The sequence below is a fragment of the Apis mellifera genome, linkage group LG15 (assembly GCF_003254395.2).
Source record: "Apis mellifera strain DH4 linkage group LG15, Amel_HAv3.1, whole genome shotgun sequence".
Taxonomy (NCBI): domain Eukaryota; kingdom Metazoa; phylum Arthropoda; class Insecta; order Hymenoptera; family Apidae; genus Apis; species Apis mellifera.
The window spans coordinates 1,536,983-1,552,666 of NC_037652.1; the positions used below are offsets into that span (position 1 = coordinate 1,536,983).

Genomic DNA, 15,684 nt, shown 5'->3' on the forward strand with positions numbered 1-15,684 from the left:
TTATTTTAATTCTTTTTGCAGTGACATTTCAACATTTTGACATTTCGACAATTTCTACAATATTTTATCAATATTAAATCAATATTAAAAATATAATTAAATAATTTAATATACAGATTATTTAGAATATTAAAGTATACTAAATAAATTAATTCGATTATGCTTAAGAGAATTTTGTAAATTATTTATATAAATGATTACATATATGTTTTCATATTTTTTTTAATCAATATAATAATAATATAATAATAATTTATCTTAAAAAAATTATATATATAAATATATATATATAATATAATTTAAGTTAATATAAATTGTACTTTTGATAATTTTAAATAATTTTATTATAATTTAAGATTATATCATAAAATTATATATTAAAATTTTAATATATTATATATTAAAAATAAAATTTTTAATCTTCTTTTTTTTATTTTATTTTTATTTATTTATTTATTTTTTTTTATATTTTTTATGTGAAAATCAAAAGAATATTCGATTTATTTAAGAATTTTAATTTATTAATCATTTCTCATTTTATTAAAAACTTTTTCGAAATTCAAAATTCAATTTAATTTTCTAAAAATCTTTTCAATTATTTTTAATTTTTCCAAGAAAAATAAATATCAAAAATGATTAAATGATTTTCAAATTTATAAAAGATTTTAATAAAAAATATTTATCCTGAAAAATATTTATTCATAATTAATTAATTTAATAATCTTTTATAACTAATTAATTAAATTTATTACATATTTTGAAATCATATTTAAATTAATGTTAGAATTATCAAATTTTTAGTTTTTGCATTTTAAATATATAAAAATATTTTTTATAACATTATTACTGTTTTATACTAATAAAGATAATTATTTTATAATTTTTCATATTATTTTAATTTTAACTCGTAAAATTTAAGTATATATTATAAATTTTTTCTTTAAAACGTATATGAAAGTATTTTTTATAAAATTAATATTAAATTTAATAATAAAATTTATATGTAAAAATATAATTGTTTTATAATTGTTTATAATTATTTTATCATATCATTAATTCATATCTTTAATTCTAATTTAAATAAAATATATTTAGAAATATACCATAATCATAAAATTAAAGAAAAATAGAACATGTTAGTATCCCTCAAAAGCTTAGCTCTCAATTAATACCGTTGAATCGTAGATGACTCATAAGCTGGATGAACACTAGATTCAGCAAGTCCTTCAAAATAACGGGTTTTACCAGGTTTTTTGTTTTGCATTTACTAAAAACATGTAGCTATGCATTCAAACTATCTTCTACGCTCAAGAAAATTAATACTGACTATTATTAAGATAAAAACATAATTACATGTATCTATTAATTTTTATCATGACATTTTAATGGTAATCATTTACATACATATACAATGTATTTAGTTATACAGGAAATGTCTATAGTTTTAGTATCAAATTACTTTATTTTAATTGCTATTTTAGATTTATGTGATAAAAATTATTATATTTATCGCATAAAATATAAATTATATATATATATATATAAAATTAAATATAAAAGTAACTAATCTAACTCAAATTTAATCAACCGAATTATATATTACTATATATAACTATATAATCACATTATACTTGTGATTATCTCTGACTCAATGATATCAAATAAAAATTTTGATATTCACAAGTTCTAATAGATATTATAAAAATAAAATATATAAAATAAAATATTAATTTTTATTTCATAATATATATATTGAAAGGAATATTATATTTTTAATGATGAAGATTCTTTCTGATTTTTAAAATTTTTCTATTTTTTTATTTTTAAATTTTGATAGCATAATACAAAAATAAAAATTAAAAACAAAAACAAAAATATTTTATTTTCTGAATAATTATAAAATATAAAATAATATAATATATATAATATACTAAAATATATACAATATATATTTTATAATAAATTTTAAAATCGCAGCTTAACAGCATAATACAAATAAAAATATATTTTGTCAAAATTGAAAATTCATAAATTCAAAAAATTCATGAAAAATATTTATAAATTTATCTATAACTTTGTTGATATAAAAATTATAAAAAAATTAACAAGATAATTATAACATTTATTAATGAAATTAAATTTTAGCAAAAATAAAGTAAGAATATTTTCAAATTATGTAATTTTCAAATTATCTTTTAAATTTTATTAGAATTTTACTATTTATTCATAAAAAAATAAAATTTTAATGATTTAATTACTCTATACTTTACAATCGTTATATAGATTTTACAGCACAAATTGTTCATTAAATTATTCATTAATTATATTTAATTCAAATTCATAAAGTTGAATGAATTATTGTTAATTAATCATTAATAAATTAATAATTTATGATGATACATTCATAACCGGTTATAGAATGTCTTTGAACAGTTAAAATCGGTTTCGTGTCAAACTGAATTTTCTCTACGATAGAGTGAAATCAGCAATGACTGTACGAACAAGGCAGCGTTCGCCGAGTATGACTCACGATTTCAAAGCCTTTTTCAATAATAATATTAACCACTAAACTAAAGCAATTTAATGTGACCACGTGAAACAATCGTTTGAAAAAATTGATAAAAAAATAATATAATGAAAAACCAATATATTTTTTTATTAAAAAAAATAGAAAAAAAGCTATTTTTTGTATCATTTATTTAAAAAACACGATTAATGAATTAATATTAATTAATAATGCAATCATTGTTTATTTAATTAATTAATAAATAATTTTTAATCAATTTTAAAATTTTTTTTACTTTTTATTTTCATATTTTAAATAATTGATTAAAAATTTTTTAATATTTGTTTTGTCAACTAAAAATATGTTATGTTTTATATATTTTTATTAATTAAAAATTATAAATTAAAATAACATGAATTTCATTATAATGATATAATCATTCATATGACCTCATTACTTCATTGTAATTTATAAATTTAAATATGTGAAAGTCACAAGATTGCAATTTATTATGTTTTTAAATTTTAATTCTCAGCATCAACAATTTGATCTTAAGTTGCCAATAAAAATATAAATATAAAATGGAAATTCGTAATTCGTAATAAATTTCGTAAATTTTCAATGGAATTCTTTTTACTTATATATAAAAAATAATTTGTAAAATTTAAATTGCATATTTGTAATATTTAAATACAATATTATAACATTTCTATTTCATGCTTAGTTTAGCCTACTTTAATAACTTTCTATTGAGCATTGTGACTTTACAATCTATTTGACATTAAAGATATCTAAATAGTGTAAAAATTTCTAAAATCATAATAAAAAATAATAAAAAGAAGTAAAATAATCTTACAAATACAAAACTTAATATAAAACTTTTCTATTTTGTATATAAAATCGCAATAAAAATATTACAAAACCATTATTCGTTATATTATACCAACAATTGTATTGCTAGTAAGTAATTTAACTAACTTGTTGCTGATTGAAAACCTTAATTTTGCTAATTTCCCACAAGAAAGAGAAAACAATTTTCTCATAAAACAATTTTACATAATATATTAATAAATTATATAAATTATATATCAGAAAATTAAAAAATAAAATTGTATTACATTTCTTATTGTTAAATTCATGTATAAAAATCAAAATAACACGATTAAATTAATATCTGAATTAATCTAACCTTATGAAATAATGGAATACTTTTATACATGATTTAATTGTAATTCGATAATGAAAATGCAGGAGTAACAAAATCTTCACAAAGTACATAGAACTTATCTTCATCAAATAAATAAAATTTTAATAAAATGATATTTCTATCGTGATCTAAAACTTTCCCTAGTAGTGGTGATTGTTCTTTACGGAGGGCTTAAGTCATGGACAAGAGTCATCGTGGAACTTCCGTTTGCAAAAAAAAAAAAGCTATATGCAAAGCACGTAATTGACAAATCGACTATCGGCTATCTCTTGTTTCACGGTCAACAAATCTTTAAAATTGTAAAATTTACTTTTTTCATCCCGTATAATCACATTTTTTTTTTAAATCGGAAATAATGATTTCATGAGAGAAATTGTATATACATTTTGAAATGTAAGAAAATAAATAATATAACGAACGATTCATTAAACTCGATTTTTTTAATTTTGATTCAATATAATCAATAATAAATATACTTTACAGAAAATATTATAGAATATTCTTTTTGCACATGAACAATGGATACATAATAACGACGGTTAGAAATTTTGCCAAATGCCGTTCGTCACTTGCCGACGGCTAGAAATGCGGATAGCTTTCAATCGTGGCTCTAACTTAAAATTCGACAACAAGATCATTGCGTTCTTATCGAATATGTTTTCACACGCGCACTAACACATACACATAGAAATCACATGTACACAAACACGTTACTATAAAGGACTCACAATAAAACACAATATGCACATAACAAACAATCTTGGTGGCTGTGAGATGCCTACGAGCAACAACAGCATGACATGCTTACTAGTGGCTTCCTTCGACCGACGATCGGTCAAAACAAATTCAAACCACGATGAAAAATTGGATAGTATGAATGATTAGGAGAGAATAATTTCAACAAGGATGAACGAATCATCGTATAGAATAAAGGTACAGGAAAAGAGAAAGATACATAGTAAGTGATAGAGAGAGATAGAGAAAGGAAGGAAGAGGAGTTGGAGGTATGAAGAGCTCTCATAGCAAGTACACTTACCTCTTGGTGGCGTCGAGCAATGCGCCCTGGAAGCACTTGGCACCGTGAACGAAGGACACGACGATGATGTCCGGTAGCGCGGACTCGACGGTCACGAGGATCTTGTCGCCCCTGGCGAGCGTGAGCGCGGACAGGGCCACCGTGTCCGCCGCCATCTTGGCTCGTTAGAATTATTGCTCCTCGCCGTGTCGAGACCCGTCGTCTCTCTCTCAGCGGATGACGTGAGGAGCGGCTGGGGCTGCCTCACTCTCCTCCGTATGTACGGAGGCCATGGGTTCTGCGAGGCATGCTTGGGGTGGGGGAGACAGAAGGGCAGTCTCGGCCTGCTTGCTTGCTCGCTTGCTCGCTTGTTCGCTCGCTTGCTTTCCTAGCAGTCACCACCGCCAACCGCACCGCATTTCACGTTTGTGCACAGCTGGGCACTTGTGCCTTACTGCGCATGCGTTTCGCATTCCCACTCCACTCCTAAAGGTCCGTAACTTGACACTATTGGCCCTGAAATTTATATACAATTAAATATATTTTTTAAATTTATTTTTAATTTAAAAAATTAATAAATATTCTTAATAATTTAAAAGAAAGATGAATTATAATATTATATTTAAATGAATATTGATTTGCAATATATTATTATTATGTATTTTGTACTTATTATTGAAAAAATGAAGTTTTAAGATTATTGAAAATTTAAAAATATATTACTATAATATAGTTAATATATGTAAATTAATTATATAATAATTTTTTATTTTTTTTAATTTTCATAATTTTTTAAAGAAATCATCCGAATAGATATTAATAAAATAAAATATACAAATTAATATTTTTATATTGTACATACATTGATATAATATCTCAAAATAATAAAAAATGAATTTGAAAAAATAGATATAACTGATATATCACCATACAGCACTGTATTATTTTACTTCAGGATAGTAAAAACTGTTCACAGTACCCTTCTCTTTTGATAAGCAAACCCCATAAATGATAGTGTATATTACTAAAATCTTCTTTTTTGAAATTAAATCTATTATTTTTCTATTGGAATACACATTTTTTCTTATGATTTATTCATTCTATAAAATCTGAATTAGCTAATTTTGAATAAAATTTGTTTTTATACATTGAATACCCGGTCTAGATACATCACTATTATACATATACTTTTCGTAAGCATTCTTTCTCCATGATATAGAGGGGACAACTTGGAAGAATAAACTTACTCTCTATAAAATATTTCATGTTTTAGGACTAATTATGCATAGTGATTGCAATAAATTTAATAAGACTAATTATTCTAACATAAAAATATATATAAATAGGGATAATTAACATATAAATGATAAATAAAAAATTTTTTAGATATTTTATAAGAATATTATATAATTAATATTAAATTTTAATTATTATTCTCTTTTAAATTAAATTTTTAATAAGTGGAATAAAACTATTAAACTTAATCTATGATTTACGTATTATCTTTTTTCCCCATAATTTTAAAAATCCATCTAAAAATCCAGTTTTTGATAAATAATTGTAATATTTCTATAAATATCATGATTATTATTAACGATGAACATATCATGATAAATAAAGCAAAAAAATAAAAATAAAATATGAATTTTTTATTAATAATAAATTGTCATAAAGATAATTATAATAACAATTATATTACGGAAATGATTATCGCTAATAACACTCATTGAATCTAACATTATTTTAATTGTAAAAAATAATATTTTATAGATTAGTTTATAGAGTTAATTTATAGATTTAATAGAGATAATATCAAAAAACATTTATATTGAAACGTTATTTATGGATAAAAAGATTAGTGCAATACATAACAATTTTTGTTGTATTGTAAAAGATAATAAAAACAAAATCAAATATAATTTGTACTTTTTATGTTATATGCTATGATTTAATAATAAAACAAAAAATATAATAAATAATTATATATAAATAATTTTGAATTAATTAGAATATTAATCTATGAATTCTTTTATAAAATAAATTTTTTAAAATTTAATCAAGACAAAAAAAATAAATATAGAAATATTTTATAAATTTATGACTTCATTATTGAAATTATTATTTTTTAATTATTACGTTTATTAAATCCATTAATCGCAGAATTTATAAGGGAAATAAATAAAATAAATATTGGTAGAAATGAGTAACAACTTAAACGCGAGGATGAATATCCGAAATTATATCATGAATATTACGAAACAATAATTCATGACAATTTTAGCTACAATATAGTGACGCCTAACAAATGAGGTCGAGTTCTACTTTTTCCGAGCACGGAAGTATATAGCTTAGTCGGCCTAGTGCACTAAGTTTTCATGCGCTAACTATGTTGCAATGATCACAAAAACGACAAAAGACGGTCTTATAATACAATAAAAGAAGATAAATCAAGAAAGGGAAAAGAAAGAAAAGAAGAGAAAAATAAACGATGAGCGCGAGTAGCTCGTCGATAAAGAAAATTACGCTATGAACATTACAGGAATTCGACAAGAGCGCCCGTGAACTTGATTTTGTTCGCTGACCTCTGTACTTATTAAGCGTTGTATTTAAACTTTCTCTGATCAATCCATCTCGTAACTTTAACAAATTGATCTAAAACTGATATATAAAACTAGAATAAAAGGAAATTAAAAACGAAAAGTATCATCAGAAATTAATTGCAATCAAAAGCTCCATAATATAGTTTAATGAATTTATGCTTTTAATACTTTATTGATGCTATATAATAAATAATACAAATCGTGGCGTAATAGGTAGAAGTCTATTCGAGCGAACCACGTATACGTCTTCGATATTAGTTCTGTACTACTGTCAATATTATTGCGCAACTCAGAATATTGCGCGTTCCATATTGAACGTTTAGGGCGTTCTTCAAACTGATATGAAATTGGGAAGTGTTACCACCCTGATCCATTCTTAAGAGAACAAGGACTATTGTTCTTACTGAAGAAAGGAAGTTTGTAACTTCGAAATACGACTCTTTGATATTTGAGATAAATTTTTAAATACCATTGCATAGTTATAAATTTGTGTTAATTGAATACTTGTAGTCTAGCGTTGTGTAAATGACATTATTTCAGGCAACGTGTTTTAGAAAACTTTTTCATATCTAGTTAATTAAAAAATTTAATTATGTATATAATTATATATACAATAATGGTATATATGAAAAATATTTGCATATTTTATTATTTTGATATTATATTTATTTTTCTATTATATTTATGAAAGTTAATAAATTTAATTATAAAAATTTGTAGTGTTATTAAAATCAACAATGTTAAATGTAAATATTAATATAAATATAACATTACAGCATTTACATCTATTGTATAAAAAATACGAAATATTGGTCAAATTATATTAATAAAATAGAATAATATAATTAAATAGAATTAAATAATTTAATTAAATAGAATTAATTAAATAATTAAAATAGATAAATTTTTAATTATTATGAATGTGATAAATGTAAAAACATGGGAATATTATAAAAAAAAATTAAAATTTTAAGTAATATATTCAAAAAAAATTTTTACATTTATAATATACACATGAATTCATATGCAAATTTGTAAAATTTATCTAAATACAAATTAACATTTTGGAAACATATTTGTTTTAGAAAATGTTACATGTTAAAAAGAATATATTATGCGATATAGAATAAAATAACTCTTAAATTATATAGAAAAAATGTTTATATTGACAAATATTTTCTTTAATGACAATGGAAATTAAATTGTATTAAATACATTATTATAGTTAGAACAATTCAAAACAATAAACTGCAATTTCATTATTTTTCATATCATATTAATAATGAGTATTAGATATATTAGTATCTGATTTTATATCATTGTCTTTTCATTTGATCTGATTGCAATATCTTATTTATTATTGTTAATTTAGAATTATTTATGCAATTATTGCTAAATAATTGTTTATAATATATTTATTCATATATTATTATTGAAGAAACTTAAAATAATTTAAATATAAATGATTTATATCAAAAAAAAGAAATCTATTTAAGAATTATCTATTTAATCATTTCATGTAATAGAAAAAAAATTCTTTGTATTTTAAATTAACTATTAAAATCAACAATAAAATTAAAATTAAAATAAAAATAAAATTAACAAAAGAAGAATTATTAAAAATTATCAATTTTTCCAATATTCAACGAAGATAGACAAATAATGATTCCATGAGAAAGAAAAGAATTTAAACAGAGCGCATATAACGATAATAATAATAATAATAAAGAAAGCGCCTGGAAGGGAGAAACACAGGGATGTATCAAAAGATTGGTAGGTAGGTGTTCGACTAGGGTACCAATCAGCTGGCTTGCGCGGACAGTAGACAACAGAACAGAGTAGACTCTCCAGAAGTGACGCACGTTTTCACGGTAAGCGGACAAAAAATTATGCCTATCATTTATAATGCGTTACATAATATGTGGTCGTGCACGTGTAGTTTGATATATTGCGACCGAAAGTGAAAATTTGAAACGTTCACCTTTTACAATGTTGTTTTTGAATGAAAATGTGCTTATATTTAATCAAAAAGTGGGTCATTCATCAACTATCAGTTTTTCTCATCAACATGGTCGATAATTGCCTAGAATTAAAAAATCTATAAAAATACGAGTACGCAATATCTTACTATGACGTCATGCGAATAAATCACGATAAATGAAAGCCAGAATGTGCAAGACAAATAAGCGCCACCTCGCCCACGAAACTATAATCGATGTATTACATTGTACATCTCTTTAGGTTATGCGGTATGTCAGCCAAATGCAGGGTCCGCGAAAATGATGATACGTATATGTAAGATTAAACATCGAACTTTACCGACCGAAACTGAATTGTTTATGTGTTTCATAATAATATCGATTAATGGATCGAATTCGGCATTGTCTTAATTTCGTATTATAATTCATTCTACGTGTGTCTTTTAAATTCCATTTGAACATCGAACATATCATTTGATGTCACAGTATCAAATAATCGATATACACATTTTGTTCATTAAAATTATTTTTTAAATATTTGATATGATATATCATTAAGATTAATTCTAATTTTAACTTAATATCTTCAATTTTTTTTTGCTTTTCTTTTGGAAATAAAACTTCATAGATAAAAATTACATATAATGATAAAATGATATTGTGATTTTTTTATATTGTATACATTTATACTTTTTTATACTGTATACATTGCAATTATTTATTTATAATATATTAATAAATAAATATATTAATTTAATATATTAATTATATAGTTTTAATTTACTTAACATTTATATATATAATAACATATATATAATATAATAACATATTGAAAGTTACATAAAAAACACACAAAATTACATACTGATCATTATTCAATTATTTGAAATTCATATTGTAAATAAAATATATCTGAAATTCAAAATGAATATGTAGAATTGTTCAATAAAGTATCAATAAAGTGATAAAACAATGACTTTTATTAATTTTTAGGATGGTTATTTTATAAATTTATCAATTTTCGAAATTAAATAATTCGTATTAAAGACATGAAACTTCTACGCAGTAAATAATAATTATAAATAATTATAATGTTATAATAATTAAATTATTAATGCTTCAAAAATACAATTGTATAAGTCGATATAAAAAATAATATTTTTATATATTACATAATAATATAATGATTATTTTTATTCATTATATTTCGATACTATTAATTCATACCATAAATATAATATTAATAAATCTAATTAACTTCGTGATCAATATTTTTTTTTTTAATAATATTATAACAAAACAATTTGAGTATTTTATTATGATTAAATTGATTTTGTTTATTGTAAAAGATTAAATCCATAGTATCCCTCGAAAATGAGGGAGGAGAGAGTGAACATTGATGGACCTTTATGGGATCTTAGCACCTTCGTTGGAAGATGGAAACATTTCGCTTGGGTGACAGATTTTCGCACATGTGTAACTCCTGAATCGAAGTTACTCGAAGCAAAGAAGTTATGCGAGGATTATAAGTGAGTATGAGAAAACATTTTAATTTTTTTGAATATAGAATAATTCATTAGACTATTATATAAACTAGAATAGTCTACAAAAGGAGGAAATTAAAAATTTTAAATATTGAATATATTCTGCTTAAAATATTAAATATAAAATATTTGCATTAAATTCAAAAAGAATTAATAGAAATAAAGAATTCTTCAAGATATTCATTTATTATATTTATGTTTTTCTTTTTAATTGAAAATTAATTTAGTAAACTATTATAATTATTGTACTGTTTGCTTTTTATTTATTTATTTAAATAATAATTAAATAATAATTAAAATTATATATAAATACATATTATTGCATTTTTAATAAATTGTTAAACATAACTGTATATCAAAATAAGTATGATAATTTTGTACAAATATAATTAATATCTTTATTTAAAAAAAATTTCATTATTAAAATTATTAAGATTTTTTATAATATTTTTATAATTAAATAATAAAATTTTGGAAAACATATATTTTCATAATATCAATTTGTTTTATAATTAATATAGTGACTGAGGTTCAGAATATATGATTTAAGAATCAAGTCTTTTTTTGATGTTCTTATCATGCTCGAAGAATCGTTATTACATAAGAATTTTATCGATAAATATAATTCGCGATGTTAAATATTCCAAAGATAAAATGATATAATTATAATAATTATTTACATATAATTATTACAACAAAATTATTACTCATAATAATTTGATATAATTATTATTAATAAATATCATTGTATATAGAAATTTTTTATTAAATATTAAATAATATTTTATTAGAGAATTAATTTTAATTTATAATTTAATTCTTTAAATAGTTAAATTAAAAATTAAAAATAACATTGAATAATATTATTAAATTTTTATATAATTTAAATTAATAAAATTATAAATAAATAAATGATTTATAATATCAAAACGATTTTAAAAGCTTATCATTCTCTATTAAATATACTGTTCTATTTAAAACATCGACCTTGAAACTTCTTTCACACCTTATATTCCCCTTTCTCTCCATAAAATTCTAATAACTTTTTTTAACCCCATATAGTACGTATTTTATTTTATTGTTAATTGAATTGTGTGAATTCTTTATTTTTATTATATTTTCCATAAAATAAAACTAAAATTATATTCTATATATAATGAATAATATAGATATAATAATTATGTTTATAATTATATATATAATTATAATATATATTTAAAATATAATTCGTATATATTTTCATAAACGTTTTATTCAATTTATCTTCGATGTTATATTATAGATGGTTGACCATATATATAAATTATATAAGTAATAATGAAAGATAAGAAGAAACGGAAATCATAAAGGTTTTGCATTCAATTAGAGTTTTATTTCATACTTATAATGGATTATTATACAATTTATATTTGATTTTTTTTTCATTGCAAATATTAACATTTTTATTTCATTTTTGTTTTTAATAAACAAACAACTCTGATATATAATTTAAAAGCGAATTATATGAAATTGATATGAAACAATCATAAAAAGAAAATAATTAATCAGAAATAATTATGGATTGTTAAATAATTAAAAAAATTTCAATATTATAGAAATAAAATATCTTTTATTACTTATTTTTCGAGTAAAAAAATATATTATTCAACAATTTTAATTTTTATAAATTAAAAAGAATTAAAAAAATTATCTATACAAAATGCATATTTTATTCAATTTAAATATTCATCTTTCTCAATTATCCTTAAATTCTATGTTATGTTAATTCTTATTGTTTCAAATTTAATTTTATATTTCCTTAAAGAAAATTTTTAAATTCATTGTAATTTAAAAATTTTTTTAGATATGTGACATAAATTTACACGCATCCTTGTTGTTCACTGTTTTTTTTTTTTTGTGTCTACGAAAAATCAATAGTCTGTTTATCCCTTAGACTTGGGAAGGAGCCAGCTGGTACAACCTGGGAGCAAATCATCTATGCTAAGAAGCTTTACGAGTCGGCCTTTCATCCCGACACCGGTGACCTGCAAAATGTCTTTGGCAGAATGTCCTTCCAAGTGCCAGGTGGAATGGCTATCACTGGTGTTATGCTTCAGTTCTATAGGTAAATTGTCTCTTTGTATATTTTTCAATACAATTTCAATATATAATTTAAAAAATAAAATTTATTAAAAAAACTAATTAAAAAATAAAATTGATAGTTATTAAGAAAACAAATAGCTGATGCTTCAATTCAATAAGTGAATCTCTTTGCATATTTTTTAGACTAAACTAAATAGTTTTAAAAAATAATGTTTTTTTAAAAAAACAATTATAAAAATTAAAAAATTAAAAATGATAAATTTTTATATGAAATTTACAAATTAATTCATTTTCATATTATAAAATGAGATATTATAAAAAAATAGATAAATTTTTATATTTCTACGAAATTATTGATAATTTTTTAATTTTTTCATATTTTTTTCATATTATGCAGAAGCAATAATCGTAATTTTTGTTTTAAAATAATATTTTGTTTATTTTTATTTTTAAATTTACGAGAAAAAGAAAAATTTTGTGACATATTATTCATTGATAACAATTGCAGAACGACTACAGCTGTGGTATTTTGGCAATGGGTGAACCAATCGTTCAACGCATTAGTGAACTACACGAATAGAAATGCCAACAGTCCCACAACCGTCAATCAATTAGCGGTTGCATATATCAGTGCTACCTCAGCGGCTATGATAACTGCAATAGGATGCAAGTCGTTTTGGGCAAAACGGGCAAATCCGCTTATGGCGGTATAAATAATTTATTTTTAAAATTTAAAAATTAAAAAATATAACTATTATGAAATGTATATATATATATATACACATAATTTATTTAATAAAATAAAAATTTATTATATAAAATAAATATAATAACTATTATATAAAATAAAAATATTATATAAATAATATAAAAATGTAACTATTATTAAAAAATTTTAATTTTAATAATTAAATAATAATTTTAATTTTTTATAGCGTTATGTGCCATTCGCTGCAGTAGCTGCTGCAAATTGTGTGAACATTCCTTTAATGCGTCAGAACGAAATCACAAAAGCGATTGAAATTAGTGATGAAAACGGCAATAAATTGACAAAATCAAAAGTAAGTTACATTGATTTTATTATATATAAATATAATATATATAATTATAAATATATTATTATATATAAATATAATTTATTTTACATTAATAATGGAAAATAAATGATTTTTTTTTAGCTTGCAGCAGTTAAAGGTATCAGTCAAGTAGTCATCTCGAGAATTGTTATGTGTGCACCCGGCATGTGTAAGTAAAAATTAAATAAATGAAATACACTATAAATGAAAATACACTATGAAATATATATTATTTTAATGAAGAAATTTGTATGATTTAGTAATCTTACCGCTCATTATGGAAAGATTAGAAAAATATGCTTGGATGCAAAAAATCAAACCTCTTCATGGACCTATACAAGTTTTATTAGTTGGCTGTTTGTAAGTATTTTTTAATATTTTCATTTTTATTTAATATATAATAATAATAATTACGAAATATAATAATTTAAAAAATGAATGTATATAAAAAAAATATATATATATTAATATTTCAGTCTAACATTCATGGTGCCTACAGCATGCGCATTATTCCCACAAAACTGGTAAGTTTCTATACATTTTTGCATGTATTTTATTAGCATATTATTATCGATTTTATATTATTTATTTCTTATATAAATAATTAACTTAATAATACTAAAAATAATTGATAAATTTTAAATTTATTTATATTTCAAAATGTAATTTATTTATAGTAAAAATCAATTTATGAATTTATGAAAATCATTTTTAATATTAAATATTCATTTACTGACGCAAGAATTAGTATAATAATAATATTTTAAATATTTTATCTAAATGAATATAGTTCATACATATATTTAATATTTTATAGCTCAATTAAATCAAGTACTTTGGAACGCTGGGAGCCCGAGAATTATGAACTTTTAAAGAAGAATTGTAAAAATAGAGAAATACCCATATACTTATATTTTAACAAGGGTTTATAATGCACGAAGATTGTAGTAATAAAAGATCATCAAAGGGTATTTTTTATGACCCTGTATAAGATAGCAAGTTAATTATTAATGGAATTGAAAAAGATTTTACATACTGTAAATCGCCGGAATCGTAGTTTTCTGCTGGTTCAGAGGATAACTCGTTCCGAAAAGAACAATATGTACGACAATATTGCATTTAAAATAATTTTTATTTTATATAGCAATACAATTTATTTATAAGTTTTATTATACATATGTATCATGCATTTATTGTCCATTTTTACATTTTTATCAATAATGATTATATCTTAATATGGATAATGAAAACTATCATACCGTTAATTATTTTTTTATATGTAAAACATTTCAAACGACAATAATTTTTGTTTTCATTAAATTATGGAAATACGATCAATAAATTTATTCATTTAAATAAATATATATGATAATGATTTAAAATGCGGTATCATAATTACAAATTATATTGTTAAACTCTGCGTTTTAGAATTTAAATAATTGTCCATTTTTTATTATTTTATTGTTACTACCTCCTTAAACTGTTAAACGTTACAAAAAATGCTGCCACGTATGTATATTTTAGTAATACTATAATAAATACTCTGGAAATTAAATTTAAACGTATTTATTTTATTTAATCTTAATTTACAATTGATTATATAATAATGTTACAACGAACATATAAATAAAATAACAATAGAAAATAATGCAATTTAGAACATGTATGTATATAT

The 15,684-nt window shown here is 21.4% G+C and overlaps 2 protein-coding genes across 2 annotated transcripts in view; one reads left to right on the forward strand and one right to left on the reverse strand.

Annotated features, from left to right (window-relative positions):
* The window catches only part of LOC411746, a 58,890-nt gene extending 53,734 nt beyond the window's left edge, over positions 1-5,156 (reverse strand). The window contains exon 1 of the mRNA XM_026445401.1: positions 4,750-5,156. Coding sequence (XP_026301186.1) covers positions 4,750-4,904 — 155 coding nt within the window. The 5' untranslated portion in view covers positions 4,905-5,156. The remainder of the gene's footprint in view (positions 1-4,749) is intronic.
* A 3,908-nt stretch (positions 5,157-9,064) lies between these two features.
* Positions 9,065-15,564, forward strand: LOC550915 (sideroflexin-2). The gene is made up of 9 exons (XM_623309.5): positions 9,065-9,199; positions 10,657-10,836; positions 12,785-12,955; positions 13,442-13,640; positions 13,869-13,994; positions 14,112-14,178; positions 14,270-14,369; positions 14,486-14,533; positions 14,827-15,564. Exons 2-9 carry the CDS (start codon positions 10,682-10,684, stop codon positions 14,939-14,941), a joined length of 981 nt encoding a protein of 326 aa, XP_623312.2. The 5' UTR covers positions 9,065-9,199; positions 10,657-10,681; the 3' UTR covers positions 14,942-15,564.
* The last annotated feature ends 120 nt before the right edge of the window (positions 15,565-15,684 follow it).